Genomic DNA, 27,517 nt, shown 5'->3' with positions numbered 1-27,517 from the left:
AAACATATTTCATTAAGTCGATAAAACCTTTTTCATCTTGGTGGGCTTCTAAGAAAGTTAGTGCAATCTTAACTACTCAATTTAACTTTTACGTGATTTTCCAGGCCTGAAAATTAGCAACTAATATATATTAACATTAAAAAAATTATTAATTAGTCAAAAACTTAAGACACTGCAAACTATTTTATAAGTTAAAATTCTTTCAGGCAAACCTTTAGAACGAGTACAAGAGAGAAAAGGTTTAGCTACATGACTTCTACACTTCACAAGTTAATTAAAATCTTTAAACCCCAACACTAAAATTGTTTGACTGTTTAAAGTAAAATATTAATATTTTCCTTTGCTTTCGCCAATTTAGACTACAGTGTTCTATTAGGTTTCTGTACCTTTTTTTTTTCGTTTATTTTTCAGGTGTTTTTAATAAATATTAACGAAAATTTCATCAAAAATTTATTATTTGTTTAACGTAAGTCTTTTGTTCAATCTGTTGTGTATGTTTACATAATAGCCTTACATTATTAAAAATTTTATATGCCTGCATAAAAACATAATTATTTACAGATTGGCAGTTCACGCTTTTTTTAGAATCTTTTATACGCTTTTTAGTCTTTCTAGTTAAAAATTAACATTGGCGTGGGTGGTAGAAATGTTTTCCGCAACTAGAACGAATTATATAGCTTCACGGACTAATTGTGGCCGGCGTTAAAGGTGGTATTTTTTTCCTTGAAGCAGTGAGTTAGTGAAATTTTTGGCTTTTAGTTAAGCTTGCAGGCTTTAGCTACTGTTAGACTTCCCCTACGCCAAAAAAGTTGACGACCACCTTAAGGGAGGAAATCATTTATAGAAGTTTTCGAATTCTAACAGTTATAAAGACACACAGAGAAGCTCCTGCTAAAATAACTGGCGTCTCTTTATGAAGTTGCCAGAGTACAATCGTCCTGTATTCTGTAGGTTCGCACTAAGTACACTCATTGCCTTCATATCGTTAATGAGTTCTGAAAGTCTTTTATAAGGTTTCTTAGCTATTTGTTCATGGTTTATTCCTGGTTCACTTCCACTTATTTTGTTAAGCTTTCATAGTAAACTCCAATGATATTAATACAACAGTTTAATAATAAGCTTAAGTACCGAGGGGTACGTTGCCTCAGTGGGCGCAAATGCATAAGGTTCAAATTTTAATATTTCGTCCCTCTGTAAATAATACCGTTGATTTTCATAGTTAATACATGGAAATACGAGCTTACCCACAGGATACGTTATTCAAGAGTAATAAACTGATTAAGTGTAAGTATGAGCGTTTTTTACCATATGAGCAACTATAATAAAAATAGTTAAAAATCAAACACTTCTCTAAGTATCTAATTTTTTGTACTAATATGAAACTGGTGGGATATAACAAGAAATACACTTGCCATTTATTGAAATATTAAATTGACTTTATTAACGCAAAATGACTGCTGAGTTTGAAGTTTGAAACTTTTATGTCTTCTAATATATGGAATTGCGGACTGCCCGAGAAGGTCGAGGATAACCTGTCCGACTATTGCGTGCGCTAGTGCTTGCTCGGCTGGCTGCCATAGCTGTGGAAGCATTCCCTCCAATAAACGTAGTTCTAACCATAAAAATTAAATTAGGGCTTTGCAGGATGAATGTAAAACTATGACCTAATTCCAAGGCCAGTGAACAGCGTTACAAAACCATTTTCGAAAATATAATTCATAAACATCTTCAACGGGTCCAACAAAAGGTACCAAATAAGGGACCATATCCACGCAACTAGAACCCACCCGCCACATCCTACTCGCAATCGGGTCAAAAACTTATAACATTATAACTCCCCCTAACCTTTAGGGGCGGACACTAACCTAAGACAGAAGGTTGCAAGAAGCTTCTGACGTCGCTTGTAGGGCCTGTTGCCTCATGATGCTCACAGTACATACAATTTTTTCTACATTGTAATTTTAAGTTGCATAAAAAAATTTATATATATATATTCAATTAAAACCCATTTAAAGGCTTTGGATAGCCCCCAAAACCAAAAATTGCTACTATGGTTGCTATTAATTGAGATATTACGAAAGCCACAATTAAGTAAATGCCAGGTCTGCAGATGTAAGAAAAGTTCCTCGTTCTCGTTACAAATATAGAGAGAGACCTGATATTGACACTATTTGTTTGATATAGCTAATTAGTTTAATTTAGAAAAACAAAAATATTATTGCACCTACCCTGAGCATACATTAGAGCTCGTAAACGTGACTGTCGCTCCCAAACTATGTCGTTGTAACAAGTAGAAATTGCTGCAGAATCAATATTAGGTATTTTGCTACCTATACAAAAAAAAAACTAGTTGAAATTTATTTCTAAGTAGCTAATATTATATTAAGGAAGTACTTACAAAAATCCATCGCCTCAGTGTACGCCAAGTTATATGACAAACCAAACAACTGACCAAAAGCGGTGTGCGAGGCTAAATAAAACAGTACCCAAGAGGAAATTGTTAAATACAGGCCGTAAATTAAGCCCGCAACGAAAATTTCGCGCAAAAGCCAGCTTTCAGGATAAGGGCTAGATGAAACTCTGTCTTTTGACAGTGCTATCATAGCTCTTTAGCATATTGAAAAATATTAGTTACCAATACAATTTGAGTATAATCAATTATTTTGCTTAAAGGAATTAAGAATACCCATCATTAAAGATTGCTAGTAGTACAATTAAGATAGTTGGAAAGTTCCAGTTGTATATAACGGTTAGATGTCCGAAAGTGAAGCAAATACGAAAAGTCATGGCTACTGTGTACTTTGCATAGCTTTTCATCCTTTGAAAAATTTTTCTTGCTCCGATGATAGCTTCTACTATCACGCCTAAGCCGGGTTGAGTTAAAACTATGTCTGCTGCAGCTCTAGCAGCTTCTGTAGCACCTGCTACTGCTATCCCAATATCTGACTGGTTAATTAGGTGAGCTATCTTTCCTATAAAAAGCCAAAAGAATTACCTTCTTCAAAGCAGGAGCATCGTTTACTCCATCACCCGTCATACCCACTATGTGTTTCATTTTCTGCAACTGAGAAACAATTTCGTATTTATGCTCAGGAAAAACTTCTGCAAAACCATCTGCCTGCTCAATAAGTTCTCTAAGTGGAAGGGTGCCTTGCACAAGTCCTCTCCTGCCGCCCTGCTCGAGGACACTTGTATCGTGCATGTTGGAGCCCATGCCTAATTGCTTGGCAGTTTCAATAGCAATAGGCAACTGATCACCAGTGATCATTTTAACGCCTATTCCCAATTCTATACATCTTTCTATGGTGACTTTTGTGTCATGTCTAGGTGGATCAAACAAAGGGATCAGTCCGACATATTCCCAGTGGTCATTATTTTCTCCTTCAGAATAACCAACCCCTAGTGCTCTATAGCCACGGCTGGCATACTCGACGATCCGCTTATCAATCTTTTCTTTTATTTCGGCGTAATTGCGAGCCATTTTTAAAATAACTTGAGGCGCGCCTTTTGAGCATCGAAAAATTTTACCGTTATTTTTCGCTCTAATAGTGGCTACTGTTTTTTTATCTACGGGATTAAAGGGTGTATATTTAATGCACTCGTACTTTTCCCATAATTCAATTTTCTCCTCACAGGCTTCATGAACTGCAATATCTATAGGTTCTCCGTGCTCAACTTTAGCTGACAAAGCTGCATATAAGCATATATCATTTTTTTTAAAGGGTTCTAAAGGTTCCAGGTTATCCATGTCAACCGATAATTGGTTCAGAGTTAGAGTGCCAGTTTTGTCAGAACAGAGCATGTCCATACCGGCCATCTCCTCAATAGCTGTTAGACGAGAAACTATTGCTCCGCTGGAGGCCAATCGGAAGGCTCCCATGGCCAGAGTGACGGAGAGGACGGTAGGCATGGCAATGGGAATACCCCCCACGATAATTACCAGCAAGTTAGAGATGGTGGGGCAGCTGCCTTCGGGTCCCAAGCGACAATACAGTTTTCTGCTTCCAAACTGGACTATAAGTTCGATAATTGCCCAGAGTAGAATGGCTAGCAAGCAGACGGCCCCGATGGCAGTCATGACTTGACGCAAGTGCCCAGGGTTGTCCACCCCGCTGACCAAGGAAGCAGCCTTTCCAAAAAACGTATTGGCGCCTGTTGCATACACCAACGCAAAGCTTTCGCCTTGCTTTACTGATGAACCAGAGAAGACAACTTGACCTAATAGTATTTAAATAGCTTAACAAAAAGTTAAACTAAATAGATAATAAATATCTAAATAAAATTTTTTGGTTTCTTTTACTTTTTTTTTTGGAATAAATCACGCTGAATATGGTATAAAAAGTAATCTAACAACAAAAAGTGTATTATTATTTACCCACCACTTGACTTTTTTACGGGTAAAGATTCCCCGGTTAAGGCAGCTTGATCTATTACTAGTGGTTCTGAATTGCTTTGCTCTAAGATTTTGCAATCTGCTGGAATTACGTCCCCTAACCTAACAAAAATAATGTCGCCAGGTACTAAGTTTGCAGCTTCCCTAGTCAAAACTTCCCCATTTCTAAGTACTGATAAAATAAATTAAGTTTACAGCTAAAAACACACATAAGATAAGTCTTACCTTTTGCTTTAGGCGAAAGAGTGGACGTAAGGACGGCTATAGCGTTACCAGCGCTTGTTTCTTCGTGGTAACCAATTATTGCATTTAGAAAAAGCAATCCAAAAATTAAGATGAAATCGACATAATCTAGCAAAATTATAGAGAGGATTGCAGCAATCTCCATACTCCATGATAAAGGATTCCACAAGAATCTTAAAAACCTTTAAAGATAGAGACTTATACAGTATAGATATAACGACTTAAATGTAATAATACTTTATAATTCGACTTTCTTCATTACTCTCAAGACAGTTTTCTCCGTGTATCTCTAAACGCCGCCTCACTTCGCTATCTGCCAGTCCACTTTCCTTATTAACCTATTACAAAAGATAAACGTACACAAAAGATAAACGTACATAAGTACAGAAACTTATTATTTAGTTTAACTGCAAATAGCTACAGTAGGCGATAAAAATTTACTTTTAAAATTTCGAAGGCTTCTTTTTCACTGAGTTTAGAAAAATCTATATCTTTTATGTGTGCCCCTTCCTGGTTCCCTTTTAGATCTTCTTCTTTTATACACTCTTTATCTTTCATCACCTTAAAACTTTAAAATACTACTTAAAAAAGTAGCCATCCGCAGATATAACTTTTTAACAATTTGCGGTTTGCTATAGGTTAAAATATGGGTTAGGGGCTGAGCGACTGAGCACACTATCCTAATCAAAATTTAAGGGAGTCGTAAGCGGTAACAGCAGCTGCGAGAATAATAATATAAAATTCTTATGGGTTATAATAGTGTCTAATACAGTATTAATCCAGTTACTCATTATAGGAAAAAAAAAAAGTGTCAGAGTTTATAAATGCTCAAAATATTGGAATACCCACAGCGATTAATTTTTAGCACAGGGAATCAAGTCCTCATATCAGAGAGTAAATACAGGATGTTTAAAGCCTATTATAGTTGGAGTCAACTAGCTTAAAAACTTATATATCCAAAAATTTCCGTCTAATATATTTATTACATAAATTAAGTATTTTTTATAGATTCAAGTGGCGTCCGCGAAAAGAAAAACTTAAAAATTTTTTTTTTGTATCCACCACAAAACTACATGAAAAAGTGCATAAGTAGAAGGGGTACCGAATCAATAAGTCGTACAGTCGTCCTTGTTAATGAACATACTTACACTTTTGCCTAAATTTTTCACACCTGCAGATTATAAAAGCTAATTGTGTGCGCAAACATCTACAAAAAATTGGCCTTTTCGTTGAAATCTTGTGAATAAAAAAAAAAATTTATATGCTAAGGACAACATAAATTCTCAGAAATAACTTGGTACTCCTACGTAAATATTTTAACAGTAACCACACGTTCGTGCTCCTAATACAGGCATTATTGTCATAGAGCTAAAAAGTTGATAAAAACACCGTTGTAGTGTTTGACCCCATAAGAACACGCACTCTACTACCTTATGGTACTGCCCATGTTTTATAATATTGTAGACAAGAATATAAAAGTTTCCTCTTGTAACTCATGTTAGTATACGAGTTCTTGTCATATAATTGTCCTTCACTTCAAATTAACAACAGTATACGTTATACCGTAATCTTTTTCTTAAGGATTCTTGTTAAAAGGGAAGAGTTAGATTCCGTATATTTATTACTCACCACAAAGTAACCCCAAAAATTGGTCAATCATTTCACCGAATCTATCTACCAATAGTTAACTCCATATAGCAGCTTTAGTTAAGTTTTGGAGCCCCTTAAATTAGTTTTTTAGTGGAAAAGAAGAAAAAAGGTAACTCGACAACGACAACGAACAAAACACACTCGTACCTGCCTTTTTATAAAAAAGGAAAGAAATATAGTAGACTTAATATATTTTAAAATTACCAGAAGAATTTAATTTTGAAAGACGGTAAAAGAGTTAAATCTATCTAATGAATTTTGGTAGGCCCATTTTCTATATAAAAGTTTAACCACCCTTCTTTTTTCATATTTAAAATTCTCAGAGTGAGAAGTTTGCGCTTGAGGGTAATAAGCAGCTGCAAAAGGCATTAAAAATAATAGATAACTCGCATTTTTATTTGAGGCGAGTTAATTACTTCTTGACTAGCACATTCGTTTAATAAAGGATGTCAGTCTCATTTAAAGGTAGAAAATGGTGATATCTTTGTGGGGTTTTATATAGACTGCAGGGTTCTAGCCCCGTTTCCCAGTATTTTGTAATTTATCCTAATATTATATAGCTTTGTAACTATCTTACATTTACCCTTGCTAACCTTACTAACCAACTGGTTAAGACCTCACTACCCTGAAAGCTAAAAGGCAAAACCATCCAATCGGAGAATTGTTTAGTATAAGTTTTAAATGGCTTTACAAATAACATTAAACAGACTTCAGCGTGTGAGCAAATGTAAATACTTTTTTATCGAGTGTAACTTTTATCAGTTGTTTTTCTTTGAACTTAAAGCAATGTAATCCTTTTTAATTGCTAGCCTGTAGACATGCAGAACACCGCCGAAAGCGAAAAAGGCAGCACAGAATAAAGAAAATTCTCCTGTATTATTTCAATTGTAAAAATTGATATATACTGAGTACAAATTTTTTAAACAAGTGATTAAGTTCAAATAATAGCGCATTCAAATAGTAATAGAAATTGCATCACTTTGAGACGCCAAAACAAAGTTGTATGGCTTGAAGCGTTCATATCGCCTACAATAATTTTGTATGCCCTGAATTTAAAATAAATGACAAAAATTATTATTATTTTTTCTACTGAAAGCGTTTAGTAATTAATTGGCTTCAGCGAACTATGTAGAAAATATTTGGCAAGATGGCATAAATCATTTTATGAAAACTTGAGAAACTACGAGGCGCTTTATTAAAAAACTCGCTATAAATAGGTGAATTATAGGGATAAGATAATGAAATAGGGTTTCATAGTAGCCTCCAAGTCCTTAATACATATTTTTTAATTACCTACAGCATTTCAAACAGCAAGAATATCCGAGCTACGAATTTTTGTTATTTATCTGCTGTGGTATTCGCACCTTTCGTACCATTTACTTGCATAAAAACTTTTACTTTTTGAGGGCGACAATATATTCTTGTGCCATAGTTGACCTTATTGTGATCATAAGTTCACTATTATGGAGAACAATAACTATTATTTTCAATTTAGCTTTATTAGTGATACCACGATGGTTTGTGGGATACAGGTAACGTATGGTCGGCCCTCTTTCTCGGAACTAATAAGAATGACCTTTGTGTTTTTCTATAGCCCCTCCGCCGGCCTTTAAAGCAGACAAATTTGCACCTTCTTTTACTTATTTCAGCCTATGAGCTAAATCTTCTTTCAAAGAAACCGGAAAATGCCTTAAGCTAACTTTCTCGGCCAACTTATTTTTATGAAAATCATATAGTTGGAATGACTATAAATTTCTTTCGGGTTTTCATAAATCTTAATTATCTTTATAAATTATGAACTTTCTTCAAGTTTTCCAGTTATTAGAATGAAAAAAAAATTTCTAAAGATTTATCTAAATCGATGAAGAACTTTTCTTTGGTAGCGATATTCAAGATCTCCTCGCTTGACCATAATCCACAGAGCTTTCCGAATTTCCGCTTCGGGGTACCCCTTATAATTAATTATAACAAAGATAATAATAAAAAGTTTATAAAAAAACCTGTTGCAAGAAATCTTCTATAATCACTCGTTCACTGACGTTTGCGCCAATGAAGAATCGACGTTGTATCCGTTTTTCTATTTCTCTGGATAAACTTTTATCGCCACTTCCTTGCATACCCTCCAAAACTACAACACCAAAAAATAAAAAAGATATTAAATATATTGCTTTGTAATAATGAATGAAGCACACTTGTCACGTCGCCATTCTTGGCCGCGTCCAGTGTGGAGACACGAAAAAGACGCAAAGCTAGCAAATATACATAACCAGAAGTGAGTGTATTATAATAATATAAAACCTTCTTCCACGTCCCCAAGAGAAGCGAACTTAGCAAGTCTCATTTTGGCAATAGCCTCGCTTATTCTCACAAGGGCTTCTAACTGCCTACGCTCCCGGACAACAATAAGAGCCAACATAATAATGATAATAAGAATAATATTGCCTCACTGTTACGGTAATGGCACTTCTACTATTGCGGGTGCTCTGTCGGAAGGAGACAAATTCACTGATCAGTCGTTCTTTTGCTTCCTCGGACAAGCGTGGGCCACACGTCCTTATAGTAATATTTTAATAGCAATGATAGTAAGAATCATAATAAATACCTCTTTGCATAGTTTATATATTTCTTAAGCAACTCAGGGTCGAGAATGGTTTGAGATGTTTCTGAGCCAACTTCGGTAGACTTTTGATGGAATCGGATCACATGCATGGCGATGCTCTGATGCGTAAGTTATTACTATAATTATGACCCTCAATTATTAATATAGTATCACTGAGTCGGAATGTTCGTCGTAAGTGTCCTTAACTATAAATATACAGTCAAAGCGGGATAGAATGGTAGCTTGAAAGTCTATATTCTGCAGTATAACTATTTCATAAATATAGATAAATTAATAAATAAATGATTCACGACTTGTTCTGGGCCAGGGGAATCGTCCCAGCGCCCGAACGTCGAGTTAGCGGCAGCCAGAACAGAAGTGCGCGAATTAAGAATTGTAGTTATTCCTGAACAATTTATAATAAAAAAAAAATAATAATATTGTCACAATAAAAATAATGACGACCCGCTTTAGCTATGCTAATAGTCTGCTGCTCCATGGCCTCGTGGATAGCAACCCTATCAGACTCGCGCATCTTATCAAACTCATCGATGCACGCCACACCACCATCCGCCAATACCATGGCGCCCGCTTCCAAATGAAAATCCCGCTGCGGAGCAATGAACCAGTGGGGCGCTTGCAAAAACAGCACAAGAAAGAAAGGACGGACGGAAGCTGGATCCCGTATAACAGAAGCAGTCAATCCAGCTGCCGAGCTGCCCTTTCCGGATGTATAGACTGCCACAGGAGCCATTTTCTCAACGTACTTCAGCAGCTGGGATTTGGCGGTGCCCGGATCACCCAATAGCAGCACGTTAATGTCTCCCCGAAGTTTTAGGCCGTCTGGAAGGCGCTTTCGGGATCCACCAAATAGGAGACACGCAAGTGCTTTTTTAATATCTGCCAGAATAGTAACGAGCTTATATGCTTAATTGAAGCTTTAAAAAGGAGACCGACGCTCCCCAAAATCGTGGGAGATATCGAACGGGCAATCCTTTCATAAATATCGGGAAGTTTTGAAAGCGCAATAAATAACGTCTCGTCCTCGCTGCTGTAATTTAAGTGGCCTTCATTATAAACAATATTATTAACAAAATTTAAATACTTTGAATTTATTGTTACAAGCAATATTATATGTATAAAATATGTTAGGACTTTAGCGAAACCCACAGCATTTTTAAAAGTGGATCGATAGAATTTATAAGTCCTCCGGATATTTTACGATTAAGGCATTCTACGTCCAATGAAATCTAAAGTTTCACCAAATAGTTGCTGCACTCTATATACAGTAACTTACAACGCACTCTTGATTGGCTAAAGTAGGCTTAAAATACGACAGTTTTCTCTATAGCCAGCCTCCCTTTTCCCACTTACAGCGATACTTGTAGATAAATACTAATAAACTATTTGATTATAACAAGCAACTTAGCATGCTAGTGTTAAAAATAGTAATGCTTCATTATTAATAAAGAATAAATATTACAATATTGTGCAAGTGGATAAAATTAAGTGAAACAATTATAATGATATTAAAAAAAATTATTCATAAATTTCAATATATAAATAATAATAATAAGCACAAGCTACAGATGCAAAATAAAACAAACTCGCCACCATTTACGGAATAGTAACAAAAATAATTGAAATATTATATTTTAGAATTCGTTTTAAAAAAGAGTGGGGTATGTAGAAAGAAAATATAATAACTATTCCAAAATGGTTAAGATTTTTTATAAAAAATATATAAAAGAAGCACTACGGGCTATCAGATTAGCCCCGCTGCAAACTTTTTCTTTACGATTGAAAGTTTTATAAACTTTACTACAATAACAATATATATTTTCAGTATTATATATAAGCGCTTAAGAAGAACACTGTTTATAATAACTATTGCACAAAATTATAGATAATACTTATATTTAATAACATTTTCATTAACACTATTAAGCGTTATTAAAAAAAATTTATAGAAAATATATGACTGCGAAGAAACGAAATTACTTTTATATAAAAAGTTTACTTTTATAATTTAATTTAAAAACCCGCTCAATATTATAAAGAGAATAAAATATCTATAGCAACCGCGTCCGTCTTCTTCCTTGTCGTGCATGAACCCAACCACTCTTATATATGGAGTGCGTGTGGTCAAGTCGCTCTTCGATTTCTGTAGAACAAAAATTAATAATAGTACTTAAAATACTTGAAAACAATAAAATTTAAATAAATAAATAAATTTATTGCTTAAGGTTTTTTAGATTATATTAATAATAATTATAGAGTGATTTTAACAATAAACTAATATAACAACTTTAATAATATAATAAATTAAATGGTTTACATAAGAAAGTATTAATTTCATCAGGAAACAAGTAATATTTTATATTATAAATAAAAAAATAATAAAATGTAAATTGATATCAACTGGCTAAAAGTTTATAAATTATGTTTTCTTTATATACCAAACATTTATAATGTTGTGAGTAAAATATAAAAGTTTTAGATGTGTTTTTATAAAAAAATTCAACAGGGCTTTAAGTTTTCGAAAAGCTTCAATATGCACACTTATATATTTAAATATAATAGGAGAATCAAGAATTTATAGAATACAAAATAAAAAAGAGAGGCGTATTTTTAATAAAGGAAGAAACATGAGATGGATTAAATTTTTTACCCAAAATATATATCGCAAGCAAAAAATAATTTGTACAAACTAACGAGAAAAAAATCACAAAATGCAATAAATATTTTGATAATATCGAGATAATACGAATAAAAGGATCAGTATATTGAGCGCAATAACTATTTACGAAGTTTAGATACAAATCCTTAAATATACGACGAAGCCCCAATTTAAAAAGGTGCCAACAAATATGAGGTTCGTAAAACACTTGTTATGGTGCTAATAAACTATGCACCACCACGTGGTAGGTCATGGAAACAGAGGAGAAAGATTAGAGTACTAGCCGATCAAAGCTTGATGGTTATCGCCAATAGAAAAGCTTAGAAACACTTTTTTATAAAAAGAAGAATAGGAAGTTTCTTGTACATGCAGAAAGCGAAAAAGGCAACGCGCCATTATTAATGAAATAAAGTTGAAAAATTTTAAGTTTTCATAAAAAAGTAACTTTTTATTAATTTGATACGAAAGAAAAAGCTAATGAAGATAAAAACACAAATATGCAACAAACTACTCAAAAGAAAGGATAAAAAATATATGGTATCAGTTAAAAAAATATTGAAAATTTATTATTGTGGACAACACAAATAAAATATTCTAAAGTGTCTATAAATATTTTACTAAAAGAATAATAAACAATAAATAGTAATTTTCCGGCCGTTAAAAAGATTAAAGTATTAAATAACTGAGGTATAAAGAAAACATACGAAAGTTGAGTTTTGATAAATGTCGAAAATCCCCACTGTCGTGACACGTGATCCAGCCATAACGGTATTCGTTAAAAATCTAATTGCAAAAAAAAAGTAAGAAAAAAAAAAATGAAAGAAGTGGACGAGATTTATACAGTAATAGTGTTATATGAAATCGATTATACAGCTTTAAAATAAAATAAAAAAAGGTATAATATTTAAAGAAAGTATTTATAATAAATACTGAAATGAATTCAAATGTACGGAATTGGTAAGAATCGTACAATCCACCCCCAAACGTTAAAAAGTTTTTAATAAAAAAAAGAAAAAAAAAAGCTCCAAAGTAACGCAGAGCTTAGAATATAACAAAAAAGTAAAAAATTATATTGACTTGTTCTAAAATATATATAAATTACATATAATATATAAGGAATTAAGAAAAAAGCAAAAAGACGAGTTAACTGTAAAAAATTATTAAAAGCAAATGCGGTAAAAGGTTAATGCTAAGCAAGAAAGATGCAAAATCCTTCAACCTGTCGACCGACAATAGCACGTGGCGAGGTAGCTCACCGGTGGGCACCATTTCTGGACTTTCTTGTAATTTGAGGACTTGCTGGTCCACTAACGTGCATTTGTCGCCAACAATTTCGTACGGATCTAAAGGGCACCGATCTTCTTCCCCACCTATCGGTTCTCTAAAGGTTCACCGCAAAGAAAATAAACTACTTTATCAATAGTTAAAAAGTTCATAATTATAAAAAGTTTAAAGCGTATTAGTGTATAAGAAAAAAAAAGAAACTGAGCAATTAAAAAAAAGTTAAAAAGTAATTTTTTAAAAATTATAAAGGAAATTAGAACATATATATCTATAAAATTACTTTATGTAAAATAATACATATTTAGTAATAATGAAAAGATAGTTGTAAAAAATTATATATACAGTATGTTATCGATTCAGAATATATAAGGTTTATATTTTCATATTACCAAGTTATCACATAAAAAGTTTTGTTACTACCAAGTGAATTAGTAATTAAAAAAATAACCTTTTTTATTAAACTAATTAAGTTACTTACGTTTTAAATTCTTGAAAAGAATTTAGAATTTGTATACAAACCTGTCGCATCGGCGGGGAAAGTTAATCCCAGAGAAACCAGATTTTAAAGAAATACGCTTCGTGTTACCGCAATTTTTACAAGCTAAAAAAATAATGGTAGCTTTAGCTTTTACGGATGAAACGTTAATAACAATCCCAGGGACTTTTACTAATTTCGAAATGTGCTGTGCCTGTGATGATTAACCATTTAGTTGTAATATAGTTAATAACAAATTCATATTTCCTTAAAGTATTGCCAACAATTAAAGTTTGAAAATAACAAAAAATTACGAGAAAATATAATTTTGTTTAAAGTTAGTCAAATATGAAGTAGCACAAGTACAGTCATAACTTACATCCAGCTCTCGAATTGGTATAGGATTTTGGTCAGAGGAAATTGTCAACTGCAGAGGCTTAAAAGGAGCAGTAGGTGGCCGCGGGCGAGTCATTTCATCAACAGCTCTATTAATAGCATTCTCGAACTGTAATATATAACTTAAAATATTTTATATTAAAAACTATATTAAAGTACAAGAGGAAGGTATTCCGTAGGATTTTCAATAATATTATTAGCAAGGATTTCATTTACTTTACTTAAGTGCTCTAAATTTACAGTAACGAAATAGTTACCAGAATTGTATTGCCGTCTTAACAAATCTCTATGTATAAAAGCAGTTAAGAAAGGTATAGTAAACCTTTAAAAGTTAAAAAAAAAAACCTATAATAAAAGGTATCGTCGGAATCTCGATAACTTGAAAGAAAGTTATAAAATAAATTTTCTGTTTCCGTTTTGTTAACTTGCGCTTCGGATTTATATTCAAAGGGGTGTTGAATATCGGCCAAATAAGCAATTTCTCCGGTATCCCAGCCTTGATCAGCCATTATAATATTATACTAAGAAAAACAGTTAACTTCGCTATTACAGGTAAGTTTTTAGTAAGAAAGCCTCCTTCCCAGGCAGCGAAATTGGTCATTCCCGAGGGCTTATACTCTTTGCCGCAGTTCGGCAACAAATACTTACTGCCGTACGGCTTCGTCAGTATTCTATATAATGACTGCCAAAGGCTAAAACAAATTATTTAGTATTAACAAGTACTTAATTATTTTTCATTTTATTTCATGAAAAATTTTGTTAAATACTTACAACTTGCCCTTAAGTTGAGTTTTCTTCAAAGACGTATTGCATAATCTGCAAGCTTCATAAATATCCATTTTTTTTATTATTGCCGTTATATTAACTATTCTGCTACTACGCCTTTTCGGTTAGTTTTTCGTTATGCATATAAATTAGAACATTGTTTTTATGTATATTTAAATCATTTTTAAAGATCCCCTTTTGTGAGTTCTTTCCGACTGACTGCTAATTTAATACAAATATATGTGTATATTTTAAGCTAAGGTTACGATGTTGTAATATTTTATTTTTATAAGTTTTTGTTGGGTAGCCTTGGTTTGTTATAGCTTACAGGAGAATTTATATGCTCTGATCTTAAATTACAAATTGACTTTAATTCTTAGCTATGTTATCAGAAACTGTAAACTCTTGTAACTGTACACTGAACAAAAAAAGAAATTCTTAAGGAATTTAGTAAAATACTTATCTTAGTGAGCTGAATTAATATTGTTTTCCTTTACCTTTTTAACCTAAATTCCTTGAGAGGGGAAGAGGGCAACCTTATTATAAGACAAGTGAATTTGAGTTTTCATTCAGTAGTAAGTAAGCAATAATATATTATAGCCTCCGCTGTCTCCTGCATTTTACTACCTCTCAAGTAGATAGCTTCTTTTTTAACTAAGAACATACGTATTGTGAGTATCTATTTACCACAATAAGAACGCTATGGTGGGCTGCTTTGGCCTTAGTAGTTTCATGGTAAATAGGTTGTGTTATTTCCTAGAATATACTATGTCAATCCAGCTATTTCCTTGTTAGACGTTCAAGGCCTCCTAGTTTCTTAAACGGTGAATTATACTACAAGACTGTTCCCTAACGGATCTTTAAGAATTGTTGCATAAGCAGGTAGATTTTCTCTTTTTTGCCTATAATATTGATTTTTCCTTTGTTCTTTTGCAGCTTTCTGCTAAGCACCCTTTTCAAAGATCTTACTGCTATTTTTATTGAGGAATAAACTCTCTTCCACTATATGTCTTAATTAACACTTTTATCACTTCCGCTCTACTATATTAAAATACTTTTAGTAGACCTGAGACCAAGTGAGTTTTATTAACCATTGTCAACACTTCATTAAGAGTAAATTGTTAGAGACCCATTTCATACCTCCTTGAAATCTCTATATAGTATGTTTTTAGAGACTTAATAGCTTTTAAAGTACCATTTTATAGCGATGATATTTAAAATGCTTACTTCGCTTAACTTAATGGTCAGAAGCCGAAGATAGTTAAAACTATTAACGCATTATTTAGTATACAATGTTAAAATGGTGAGCGATCTCTTTTCGCGGGGGTGATTACGGTAGGGTCTTACGCAGTAATATTTTTAAAAAAAAATAACTTAGCGCACAGATTCAGAGTCATCTTACGTACAACTTGATAGTAACGCCATTATATTGATATGTTTTGCATTATTGGGATTGATATAAAACAGACATTCTTTTATATCTATGACTACTCGGATTGAAAACTTTTAGAGGGCAAAGAATTTTTTTTAACTGTCCTCCAAAGATCTCCTTGATGTGCTAACACACGTTCTTTTGTTATTACTATTATTACCTGAAATACCATAGCAGACCTATGAAAGAGGGCTTAATATACTGCACTGCTTAATCTGATCTAAGCGGGCACCAACTCTTGCGACTGTCCCGAGGTCTGAAAAAGCGGAAAACCTCGGGCCCTCGCCGTTCGGCTTAGTGGTAGAAAACCGCTATAAACCCACCAGCAGGAGAGGGGCAGCCTTAGGCGCAAAACGCGAGGCCATCTAGAGACACCGACCAGCACCATGCCAGCCAGGACGCCCTGTCTATGAGCTCCTCATCTAGAAAGGAAAAGCCTTTCGCATGTGAAGGTCGGTCAACCTTAATAAAGACTTTCTTTCCTTGTGCTAAGGAGTGGCCCCAATAATAAAAATTTGCAACGAGTAAAATTTACGCTTTTACTAAGTTAATCCCGTTGATCTTGTTAGTTTCTATATTAACAGAGCTCAGAAAATATAATAATAGTATAAAGGTTCGTGTAAAATAACAATGTTTAAACTCATTAAAGGTTAGCACGGATACTAACAATTTTAGATTATGTTAAACGAATTTCTCCCTCCTGTCGCGCATTGTGTCACTGAAGCGCCTACAAAAGGTAGCGAACATTAACAAGAATTATATATTGACTAGTTTATTGCGTTGCGCACCCGGTATACAAACAAACCGCACACTGAATCAACTTCTACATTGGGTCATAACACAAGATCAAGCTTACATCAAACTGTTTTTGGGGACCCATTGAGAAAAGTTAAATATATCTTAAAGTTAAGGCCCATGCTACGAAACGTTTTCGAATAATAGGTAATTACTGTTTACATACAATTATACAAACTTGCAAAAAACTGGCTATGAGTTAAAAAAAGTTCTTACTTAACTAGGTAATCTGAGCAATTCACGACTAATGGGTTATTTAAAAGCCTTAGTAGCTTAGTTAGTGCAAAGCACTAGAGGTTTGGGATAGCCATATAAGAACCTCACTTAGTTTATAGTAATAAAATCGAAGTTCTACCTAACTAAAGTTAAGTTTCCTTTTTAATTAATTAATAAACTCTAAAAAAGAAACTAATAGACGCTGGTCAGTAAAAAAATGTATCACAAATCACAAAAAAAATCTATACATTTTTTACGCAGCCTACCTTTTTTAACCCTCTAGAAAAATTGTCTCTTTTTAGCTAAAACCCGTTTTTATTGTGTTTTCTCTTGCCAATAAAAAGTAGTTATTGCTCCATACTTTTTAATAGGGGTAAGGGGCAAACAAATTAAGTAAATGGTCTACATTAGAGATCCGAAGGCTTCGAGTTTGCAGTGTTAACCTGGCGTTTTGCATTCCTTTTTTTTTTATTTAAAAAACTGACAAAAACTTCAATGTATTGTTAAAATTATCAAGCCGCAAAGGTTTCCATTCAAAGGAATAGGATTATTAAGTAATAAGTACTGCATCTGAAAACAATTAAATGTAAGGTATATAGCCTTCCATTTTTAAATTAAAAGAGCTCTTAAAAGTTAACGGACATGTCGTTATATGATTTAATTTTTAAAAGGCCTGCCAAAAATTCAAAAAGTTTAGTACGAAGGATATTATTTAATACTTGCGATTTTAATCGTAGTTTTGATCAAAACAGTGTATCTAACCAAAGTAGTAGGATTTATCACAATTATACAAAAAATAGTTAAAAAATTAGATTTATTCATATTATACGTTATAATTATAGAGAAAATCCGAAGCCAAACTTACAATTCTATCAATAACTTTAATACAATTATAGGCAAGACCCCTTGGTTTAAATATTATATAAAAAATTAATAAACATCACTGTATTAATCTGCTCACTTTAAATTTAATATAAAAATATTGTAATTTTAAAAAGTGGTTAAATCTGTATATTACTATTCATACCACGTGGTACATTATGCCTGAGCCACTATACCATGTGTTTATATCACGTGCTTTTCAACTTGGAGGTAAAAAGAAACACGTATGTATAACATACAGCTAAGACACTGTGACATGATAGGCCTCTACCATAAGTATACGTAATTATGGTCGCGGCAGGTGTTTTACCAGTACAAAATATAGTTAGGAACCGTTTTTAATCGAGTGGTTTTAAAATATACAATTTAATACTAGCGCACCACGTAAACAGTTGCAAAACTTCATATGTTTCACCACTCGTGTAGTCTCTCGAGTTGACCGTACCGCTAACGATAATAAAATTGATATAAATAGAGGGTGCAACTGCGCCCAAGAGACAAGGTCAAGAGACTGGAAGTGCAGTTCATTCGTCTATTAATACGTAAATAATTAACTAAAACGGTAATGTGCGTGCAACTGCCCCTGCGGGACATTTAGTAAATATCAATTATTAATGCTTAATGTTTTCGTAAACTATATTATAGATAAACAAAAAAGATCACAATTACAAAAACTCTGTAATTATTTATTAGTTGATTTTTGAGCTGCCTGAGGAAAGAATAACCCGCACACCTAAAATAAACAAACAAAAAAAAAGGAGTAATGACTACATACCATCCCTTTTATACCACCAACTGTGGTGTGCACTCAAGCGCTCAACCCTCACGTTGCATACTAGAGCCTTCCCTTTTCACTATATTAAAGTTGTTGTTGTAAATTACTGATTTAAATTTGAATGGAATACTGTCCCGAAAGGTTTTGTTATTGAAGATCATAAGCAGCCATTATATTAAAATTTAAGTTTAAAAGTCTTATTCGTGGCCCTAATTAGTATCTGATAACTCAACAACTTACTTTCATTGTGTTCCAACGTACTTAAATTCATGTCTCTGCGACCGGTTTGTTCCCAAAGCTTAATTATATTATATTATGTGAAGTCTTAAGTTTCTTGGCTCATTACTCTCTTATCATATACAATATAAATTCTCTTCATACAAATTCTTGTTTCCTTTCATAGATTTTACACTACTCTCACATTCACTGGAGACTATATTAAACTGAGGCGGCTATGATCTACTTCGTCCAATAGTTTTTTAGTTCGACCAAACCCCTTAATAAATTCAGAGTAATCTGCTTGTGTTTTACAAAGCAGTAGCTTAGGTGGAACTCTCAAAACGTCAGGCAGTCTGTTATAACAGTAGAGGTAAATATCAAAAAACCTCATCCTACTCCACGGGTCTTTCATAACTTTTTACCACCCCTTATTTATGGTTGAATGACCCCTCCAACGACCCCATTACTCTATTGTCTAATAACGGTAACCACGATTTCAGTATTATTCCGAGTTACAAACTTTTTTTTAAAGCTAATAAAAACTGAGTGCTTATCTAATATAAATCCGTTGGTTTCCACTTACTACCGAATGTATTTGATAATTGCAACCCGCATTAAAATAAACCTTTTTTAGTCTTATAATTCATAGCTACGACTACCAAAACGCTATCGTAACCTGTTTTGGTTTTACATTTACTGATAAGCTATAACGTAATTCCGATCAAATATATTATGTGCATAGGCTTTCGCTTATTTGATTTATCACTAAATTTCTGAAAAACCACACAGCTGTCTACTATGTGTTATTCATCAGTTCCACTTCTTTTTTTCACTTTTGAAAATTGGTTTAATTTCTTTTTCAAAGCATAAAAATTTAATGCATTCTACGAACTAGATCTGAAAAGCTTTTTCCTTTAGAAACCTTTGCTACTACATTTTCAGACCACTTATCCAAGCCGCTTGATTATCTGCTAACACCATTCCAAATACAAAGCTGCTATCTCATTATCAGTCCATAGTAAATAACGCAGTGCCCAAGTAGACGAATTTAAGATCTGTTTCCACCCCTTTAACCTTTATTTCGGACAAAATCACGTTTTATACCGTTCTTAAAGAGCTCTATTAGACTTTAACGATCTGTTTCTATAAGTAGTCCTTTACCACATCTTTAAACAGATTCAATAGTTTTGTAGCGTACCAAGCTACTACTGACGCTTCTCTATCCGTTCTAATATAGTTCCTGTATGTATTATTAAAGTTAGAACACTCTAGGAAGGCCACATAGTGGTCCCCTCAGCATAACGCTGTAGAAGAACATCCCCTCGCCTATGCCACCGGCACCCGTTTTTAAATTAAAGATCACGTCTGGCCTCCCTTGATCTACGCTTATTCTCGCCTCTAGTATTTTTAACTTTTTTCAGAATAAGATGCTGCACCTCACCCCAAAAATATTTAGGTTCTTCTTCAGTAGACCACTTTTAGGCTCTAATATAACTGCATGAAAGGGATTAACTTACACATCCCAATAATTTTACTATTGCAGTAAACTACATAATTCTTTCTTATTTCAAGCACTTTATGTTTTAGAATACTTGTATCCCCTCTACACATTCTAAAATCTTTTTTACTAACTTCACTCCCTAAGTACCTAAGGATAGTTTTTAAAAAATTACATTCTTCCAAACTAAGTTTAACATTTAACCTGTCGCATCAGACCACTACATAATATAAAGCGAGGTAGCGGAAAAGTTTACTTTCGCTAAACACTAAGCAATCATCTACATAAATCTAGGTGCCCTAGAGGCTGGCTGTTACGATATATTTATACCCATTTATCTACTAATTTAAAAGGTTTCAATTTTCTAAGGATATACCTTGTATGCCAAAGAAAATGGACAGGGATTGCTAAAGCAATAAAAGAAATGTTGAAAAAAATGTTCAAGGAGCACTTATATAACAAAACCCTCATACACCGTAGCTTAAAAAAAATAAATAAAAGCTTTTTGATATTTATAAAAAAAGTTTAAAATAACTTCTGATTATGTTTTTACCTCCTTAAATAAAATACTAAAAAGTTAGTTGCCAGTTTTATGATGACCCAATAAGGATGGAAGCTTAGAGAAGTAAATAATTACGAAAACTTGAAGCGAATATATATTTTTAAGCTTTATACTTTGTGCAACGTATTGAAATAGTTACACCTGAAGGGTATATTTAATAAAACAATTCCTTAAAAATTTTAGTTCAGTTTTGCAAATGTGTTTTTCTTATAAGATAAAAATATTAGTTTAATTAAGTACAAGTTAAAACAAAAGCGAGCCCAAGGATCCATACCTTTATATAAATTAATTTAGCTATGAAAATTTTGACTTGAGAATGCCGGTTAATAAGTTTATTATTTATAGTTAAAAATTTAATAAACCCTTAAAGTAATATGAAAATTTAAGTAAATAACACAAATTAAAAAATTTTCTTAAAGATTCCAACTGAAATAAAGAAAGTAATAAACAGGTGCAAACTATTATATAACGAGTTATAAGGGAGGTAACTTAGAAAGTTTCTTTTTTAAAAAAATTAAACAAAGTCAAGCTCTTAAAGATTGCTGTATAGATTAACAGAAGCTTTAACTGTGTATGGATATAATAAAGTTTCCTATTTAACATTAACTTCACTTTATATCTTAGCTTTTGTTCAGTTTTGTAAAATACATTCCCCTGGTTTTCTCTGAATTTTTTTTGATGGTAAAAAGATTTCGTCAAAGGTTAAGGAGTTTAAAAGTAAAATTAAGCTTAAATAACCAGCGTAGAAACGCGCTTCAAGTGTAGACTATAATTAATAGCCACTTTTTTCCAAATGATTCCTGATAATTGAACAAAGTTGCACTTTATTTAGTGGAACCTCAACCCTATATTTTTTTATTTTTATACAGGATCTTTTTAGATTTGTTCACTCTATAAAATTTATGATATACTTAAATTCATGGTAAACCAGTTTATAAGTAATTTATTTATAGAAAAAGATTAGCAAAGCTAATGATTTCTAATGAATCATAAATTACATATACTTTTATTCAACAAGAATGGAAAGCCGTTATTTAAAGCAAGCTGGTAAATTGCGAGACTTTTTTACTCATATCTTTGATAATGGCTACAGAAAAGCAGGCAATATGTCTTATGTTATAGGTGATAAAACAATAAAATCATATATTTATAATTTAAAAAGTAATAATTTCGGCATGTACTAAACTTTCCGATCCGTAAAGTACTGAAGAAACCGTTTTCACAACCTGAACCGTAGCTACTTCATAAACATAAAATTTTTAGATAGTTACAGACAATATAGGCCTCTACTAATATTTTGTTAAACTTTATAAAAGTCTTTGCATAGACAAGTGCAGCCCCCCTTGAAAGCTACGTGCAGACTATAAAACATTTTCTCCGTGAACCAAGCCTTCTTATAAAATACTAAAAAACATCTAAAGTAAAAAAGAAACAAGTATATTGTAAACTGGCTCAAAAAAAGCTTATAATGTTTCTTTATTTCGAGAAATTTCCCGTTTTTAGTTTTGTAGTAACATTGGTAGTTGATATTAATCTCTGCAGTACTAAATTTAGATCCGAACGCCAGCAGTAACATTTCTACTCACCATTTCCTTTTTTTGCAATATATGAAGTGAAGACTTACTTGACTGCTTTCAATTATCTAGCATTACTAACACCTTTTATATTACTTTGTTGGGCTTATTGACACCTCGCTACCATATAGGCGACGGTATAAAAAAATAATAATTTCTGAGTAGAGGAAAAAGCCAGAACGAAAAAGTTTTTCTTTTACCCTCCTCTTCTTCGCTATATAATATAAACGCGCCAAGAGAGATCATATGGGTTAGCGCCTTGAAAAACTAGTCATCGATAATAACAAATAAATATGGTTTGTCTAAAAGTTGCCAAAGGTGCACTATTTTAATAAATTCTTTACACCTTTTAGTAATGCCTTTCATGGTACCTTTGTACCGCTTAGCGCCAAGCGCTAATTCTCGCCTTTTGCAGTTATTAAGAGTTAACGGTCGAAACTTTAGAGATGATAAGCATCTGACCAATTGAGAAAAACCAGGCACAATGTTACGATTCTAGAGATAGCAAGGTTTTCTGACAATAATCCACGCCAAGAGATGAACTTATAAGATTTAAGACATAAGGGCAAAAAGCAAGAGTAAACTAACTAACCTTAAGTAATAAGGGCTAACAGGTTAAGGTCTATAGCAAACGGGAAGCTAATGTGCACAACTATTCCAAAGCTGTGCACAAGCGGAAATAGAACTTAGACAGTAGAAAGAGACTACTTAGAAATTGTGTGTAGAAGCAAAAGTATCTTAAAGAGAAAACACGCGATAGGCACTTCATATAAAAAAAGTAACAGAATCGGCTCCCTCACCCTAAGGTTGGAGTCCTTAAATATATGTTTAAGCGCTAAAAGCAAACGCACATCAGATAATTTTCACGCATTGGCGCACCTAACATAATAATATCCAATGAATACGAAGAGAGGGCCACATGCTAGGTTCATAGCATACGGAAGGAACGGGGAAGCAATTGGAAGAGAAGTCGGAACTAAAAATTAAAAAGGAACAAAGATTGACTGCACTTTATAATAAATAAAGTTCCCGAAATTAAGGTGTAACTCCGCCGGCTTGTTGTTGGGTATCCATATCATTGTTTTAAAAAGATTGATCAACATTTAGATAGAAATTTAGATATAAATATTGTTCAAAATTAAGAAGTTTGGATGCTAAATCATTAGTTTTCTCTGCTCCTATTACCAACTTAGGATGACTGAATTATAAGAGGTCAAGGCTAATGAGTTCTAGGAGGGATTCTAACAGCTGTTATAGCCAGAAAGGATTTTTTCATACCTAATTTGGTTCAGGCACGAGGTTCCTTGGCGGAGGGAATATAACAAACGAATACAAAGGTAGATACAAAATCGCAAAGTTAAACCACCACCTCCCATTAAAAAATAAATTCTACGCCAGAAACCAGTAAATAAAAAAAAACACTACGTTTAAGCAGCACCAAAAAAATAAATGCAACTTCAAACTGAATACGCTTTAAGCCTGATACTATCAGTTATTTTGCGACATCAGGCAGTCTGCACTCTATGTTACCAAGCACTGCACAACCTTTAAAAAAAAAAATTAAAGATTATCCTACTTTACACTCCATTTTATAGCGGTTTGTTTTGTCTACTGGGCTTAACATCAGTTAAACTAAAACCAAAAAATAAAATTAGGAAATCCCAAAAAGAAAAAAAATTAGTAGTCTAAAGGGATAATAGGAACATGTAGAAGTACACTTATTACAGCAATCCAACCAAGCTTATAAGATTGTTTATAGCTGTCGATGCGTCACTATAAGTTAGTTTATATATATGTCTGTAAATAATCCATTCGGTTCAAGCAGACCTTGAGTGTGGATGTAAAGCAATTCTATAAATTAGATTCCTCTTATAAATTACAATGTACAAAGTACATAAAGTACCACATGTTGAAAGACGTGCGGTTCAGATGGTGCTAACACAATTTTTACTTAGTCTATCATTTTATAATTTTTTCTACAATCCCAAGGATTGTGTTAAAAGTTAAAAATAAGGTTTTGTAATGTATGATTTTTTTTTCTTTAGCTACTAATTTTTTAATTGAAGGTTTATCCCTTTACCTCCTTACAGTTAAAAAAATTATAAAATAGAAAATTAAACGAACCCCAAAATATAAAAACATAAACAACAGGTAAAAGCACAGAGGTAAGCGAGCTATATTTCATTAGTTAGTTAATCTTCCCTTTATTTACTTGTTGCTCAAATTTTTTTTTAATTTTTAATTAAAAGCGTAACGCTGTTTAAGCAGTTTGCTTGATTTTACATTGAATTGACAGCAAAATTTATAGCATTATAAAGATTTATTTATTAATGATTAATAGTATGCCTTGCTGCTATATTATATAAATAGGAGCTAGTCTTTGTTTATATGTGTCTTAATATTCTGTTTAATGTGGAGTAACTATATTGCATGGGTCATGAGCACCATGACTCACTGGAGAATATATTGGGTCTTTAGTTGCCTAGCTTTACAGCAACTCCAAAAGGAGAGATCCGCACTGCTAAGTTCCATTAATTCGTTAAAAGGGTAACAAATTATTCGACACCCCATCATTAATTAACCTTTTACTCTCCGTAAAAGTATAAGTACCCTTCCTCTACGAAACAATAAATTGATCGCTCTTCCTCTTATCCTTCGTTGAACTTAGGGTAAATGGTCAAGTTATAAGAAGTCAAACTTCATATCATCTAACAATATGTCTTAATTACTTTACCGACAATCTATCAGTTAAGGATTTTTTCTTTTCATTTTCTGAAAAATCCAATTTTAATTCGTTATTTTATGAGAAGCGGATTTTTGTTTGACGCGGAATGCATTACTTAACTATTCAATCTATAGCTTGTGGCAACGAGAAAACTTGTGACTCTTTTTGTTTTAAAAAAACTAATCGTTCATTTATATTGCTACTACTCCCTTTATTTTTGCTTCTAATTACTTTACCAGTTTTTAAGTCGAGAGTCATTTAACAATGTTCACAGGAGTCACCTACTAAGCCAAGTAATATGCCTTTAGACCACTGTTCTTTAGTTTTCCAAGTTTAATTGTGAAAAGGGGGCCCTTGTGCCATAGAATTTTACCTAAGCGCAGGTCTGATAGGCTATCAGGACTATTGTAAAATTTTGTTAATATTATGCTCCCGTGTTATATTTAAAGAATAATTAACTACCGTGATAGCCCAGATATACCCGTCAGTAGACTCGGGATTGGGGCCTCATAAATTTCTACATACAACTATTTTGCAAGTATTCAGATATGAATATTCTTTTACTGATCTTCAAGGTGAAGGGTGCAGCATTCAAGTTATATTGCGCTAGGGAGTCCTCCTGTCGTACAAAATAAAAATTTAGTATTGGTTTTAACGTAAAGTTTAGTCATTTTAATCCTTCTGCCTTCACCTATTTTTAAATTGAAGCAAAAAATTCCTAACACTTTATAACTAACAGCCCTACCATAACTAAATTTTACTTTGTACCTAAAAAATGAATTCATAAGTTTTGAGGTTTAAGTTTGTTAGCTATATTTGGAAGATAAGAAAATGCTACAAAGTTTACTTATAAAAATTGCTGTCGAGGTTATTTTTTGAACCAAAGTCACTATAAGTAGGGGATCATTATTCAAAATAAAAAGTAGTAACTATGTTACCACTGTTATAAAAATGTTACAGTAAAAGTAGAGTTTCCTTTTCTTTTTCATAAAAAGGTAAATATAGTTTATTGTAAAACCCAAAAGTTTAATCTGCAATAGTTATCTTCACACTTAAAAGCAATTGTAATACGTATTGGCCCTAAAAAAGACTTAAAACGAACTTGTTTTACTAGGTCTCCTAAAAACATTATTTAGATGTGAAAAAAGAAGAGCACTTAAACTCGCAGTAACAAATAGCACTAACCTTTAAAATAATTTTGACGATTTCGTAAATTTTTTCAGGTTAAATGCAACTACCATATAAGAACAATTTAAAGATCAAAGCCAATGGCTCTTCCCCACTGGCTTGCACCTCTGTTTCCACATAGAAAGGGTTAATTCTGCGGTATTTCATACTCATATATTTTTGTCTTGAAGTTTTAAGAACGCGAGCGATATTTGTTTCTTTTCGACCACGGAGTACAATTTTTGTCTTTTATGAGTAGTTATATATTATTTTTTTTTCAAAAGCTACATCTTTAATTTACCAAGACTTTGTTTTGGCCAACGGCGTTTCATTTTAGTGTTACAATAATAGGTTAAATATAGAAGCGCAAATAAAAAAGATAAGGCTGTAGAAGCCAATTTGTTGAAATGTAAACAATATATGGACGCACAAGAAGTGTAAACCTTACAACAACGTGCTCGCTTAAGATATTGGTTAAGTCGATTGTAATGCGAAGTAGTTCAGTAAAAAAGATCTAACTCTATCCTCTCCCTTAACTATTTATTTTCGAAGCTATAGTTTGCTCATAAAACTAAGCTGAATGGGGGTTTGGAACTAATAGTAATTTTTTTTAATCAAGGCCTACGGCGACCGAAATTGAACAAATGACTTCCTACAAAATAACTGTTTTAAGCTTTATGTATAACAGACCTCTTGAATTGCACGTAACGTTTGGATCATGAGGTACAATTTATCAGTATTATTTCCAACATGGTTAACAAACGACTGTTACATCCGAAAATGGAATAAAATAAACTACTGTAGAATTATTTAAAAAAATCTAGGGGATTTATTTATTTCCATAACTATATAGAAAACTTCATAAAAATAAACCGGACCCTGAGCTCAAGTTTGCTTAATACTTCCCTTTATCTTTAAAAGAGTAAAATGTATAAGGACGAAAGATATGATTCTTTAATTTTTCTATGACTTCCTAAATCCCAAATTCTTGAGAAATAGTTGTAGGTATTTCACTATCTCTTCTTTATTTTACTGCTATTTATAACTTGTATACTTCAATACGTAAGGCCCTCATTCAATAAATTAACTACCAAACTCTGGCTACAGTATCTCAAAAAAAGACAAAAAAAATTAGCTTTCAATAATATATTATTAATAATAAAAGCTACTCTCAAACGAATAACTAA

General features: G+C 32.7%; 2 protein-coding genes and 1 long non-coding RNA gene across 3 annotated transcripts; 1 reads left to right on the top strand and 2 right to left on the bottom strand.

The window, feature by feature from the left end:
* Positions 1–1,465: 1,465 nt before the first annotated feature.
* On the bottom strand, positions 1,466–5,194 carry LOC135146240 (uncharacterized). The gene is made up of 12 exons (XM_064078401.1): positions 5,078–5,194; positions 4,874–4,974; positions 4,619–4,818; positions 4,380–4,565; positions 2,996–4,218; positions 2,687–2,946; positions 2,399–2,607; positions 2,229–2,330; positions 2,006–2,167; positions 1,866–1,948; positions 1,665–1,797; positions 1,466–1,612 (listed from the first exon to the last, which is right to left on the bottom strand). Exons 1-9 carry the CDS (start codon positions 5,192–5,194, stop codon positions 2,136–2,138), a joined length of 2,430 nt encoding a protein of 809 aa, XP_063934471.1. The 3' UTR covers positions 1,466–1,612; positions 1,665–1,797; positions 1,866–1,948; positions 2,006–2,135.
* A 2,913-nt stretch (positions 5,195–8,107) lies between these two features.
* On the bottom strand, positions 8,108–14,282 carry LOC135146231 (DNA replication licensing factor mcm5-like). The gene is made up of 18 exons (XM_064078391.1): positions 14,066–14,282; positions 13,880–14,006; positions 13,704–13,829; positions 13,369–13,538; positions 12,785–12,946; positions 12,270–12,348; positions 10,968–11,049; positions 9,839–9,952; positions 9,556–9,785; positions 9,351–9,495; positions 9,200–9,291; positions 9,060–9,143; positions 8,889–9,004; positions 8,729–8,839; positions 8,585–8,670; positions 8,479–8,535; positions 8,287–8,414; positions 8,108–8,237 (listed from the first exon to the last, which is right to left on the bottom strand). The coding sequence occupies exons 1-18, from the start codon at positions 14,227–14,229 to the stop codon at positions 8,136–8,138; spliced, it is 2,175 nt and encodes a 724-aa protein (XP_063934461.1). The 5' UTR covers positions 14,230–14,282; the 3' UTR covers positions 8,108–8,135.
* A 612-nt stretch (positions 14,283–14,894) lies between these two features.
* On the top strand, positions 14,895–15,346 carry LOC135146248 (uncharacterized). The gene is made up of 3 exons (XR_010283755.1): positions 14,895–15,064; positions 15,124–15,220; positions 15,281–15,346. It is a non-coding gene; the product is annotated as an uncharacterized LOC135146248 (long non-coding RNA).
* The last annotated feature ends 12,171 nt before the right edge of the window (positions 15,347–27,517 follow it).

Source organism: Zophobas morio, unplaced genomic scaffold (assembly GCF_036711695.1).
Source record: "Zophobas morio isolate AGI-343-1 ecotype UQ-CSIRO unplaced genomic scaffold, CSIRO_AGI_Zmor_V1 ptg000216l, whole genome shotgun sequence".
In the NCBI taxonomy this organism is placed as follows: Eukaryota; Metazoa; Arthropoda; class Insecta; order Coleoptera; family Tenebrionidae; genus Zophobas; species Zophobas morio.
This window is presented reverse-complemented; position numbering and strand designations above follow the sequence as displayed.

Excerpts from the sequence above, each read along its gene's own strand:
- LOC135146240 (XM_064078401.1), bottom strand. The coding sequence starts at position 5,194 with ATGAAAGATAAAGAGTGTATAAAAGAAGAAGATCTAAAAGGGAACCAG. Across the intron at positions 4,975-5,077 it reads AAGCCTTCGAAATTTTAAAA|GTTAATAAGGAAAGTGGACT; the intron begins GTAAATTTTTAT and ends CTTTTGTAATAG. Across the intron at positions 2,947-2,995 it reads ATGCTCCTGCTTTGAAGAAG|TCAGATATTGGGATAGCAGT; the intron begins GTAATTCTTTTG and ends CTAATTAACCAG.
- LOC135146231 (XM_064078391.1), bottom strand. The coding sequence starts at position 14,229 with ATGGCTGATCAAGGCTGGGATACCGGAGAAATTGCTTATTTGGCCGAT. Across the intron at positions 12,947-13,368 it reads TTTCCCCGCCGATGCGACAG|AGAACCGATAGGTGGGGAAG; the intron begins GTTTGTATACAA and ends GTGAACCTTTAG. Across the intron at positions 8,415-8,478 it reads CAAGAATGGCGACGTGACAA|TTTTGGAGGGTATGCAAGGA; the intron begins GTGTGCTTCATT and ends TTGGTGTTGTAG.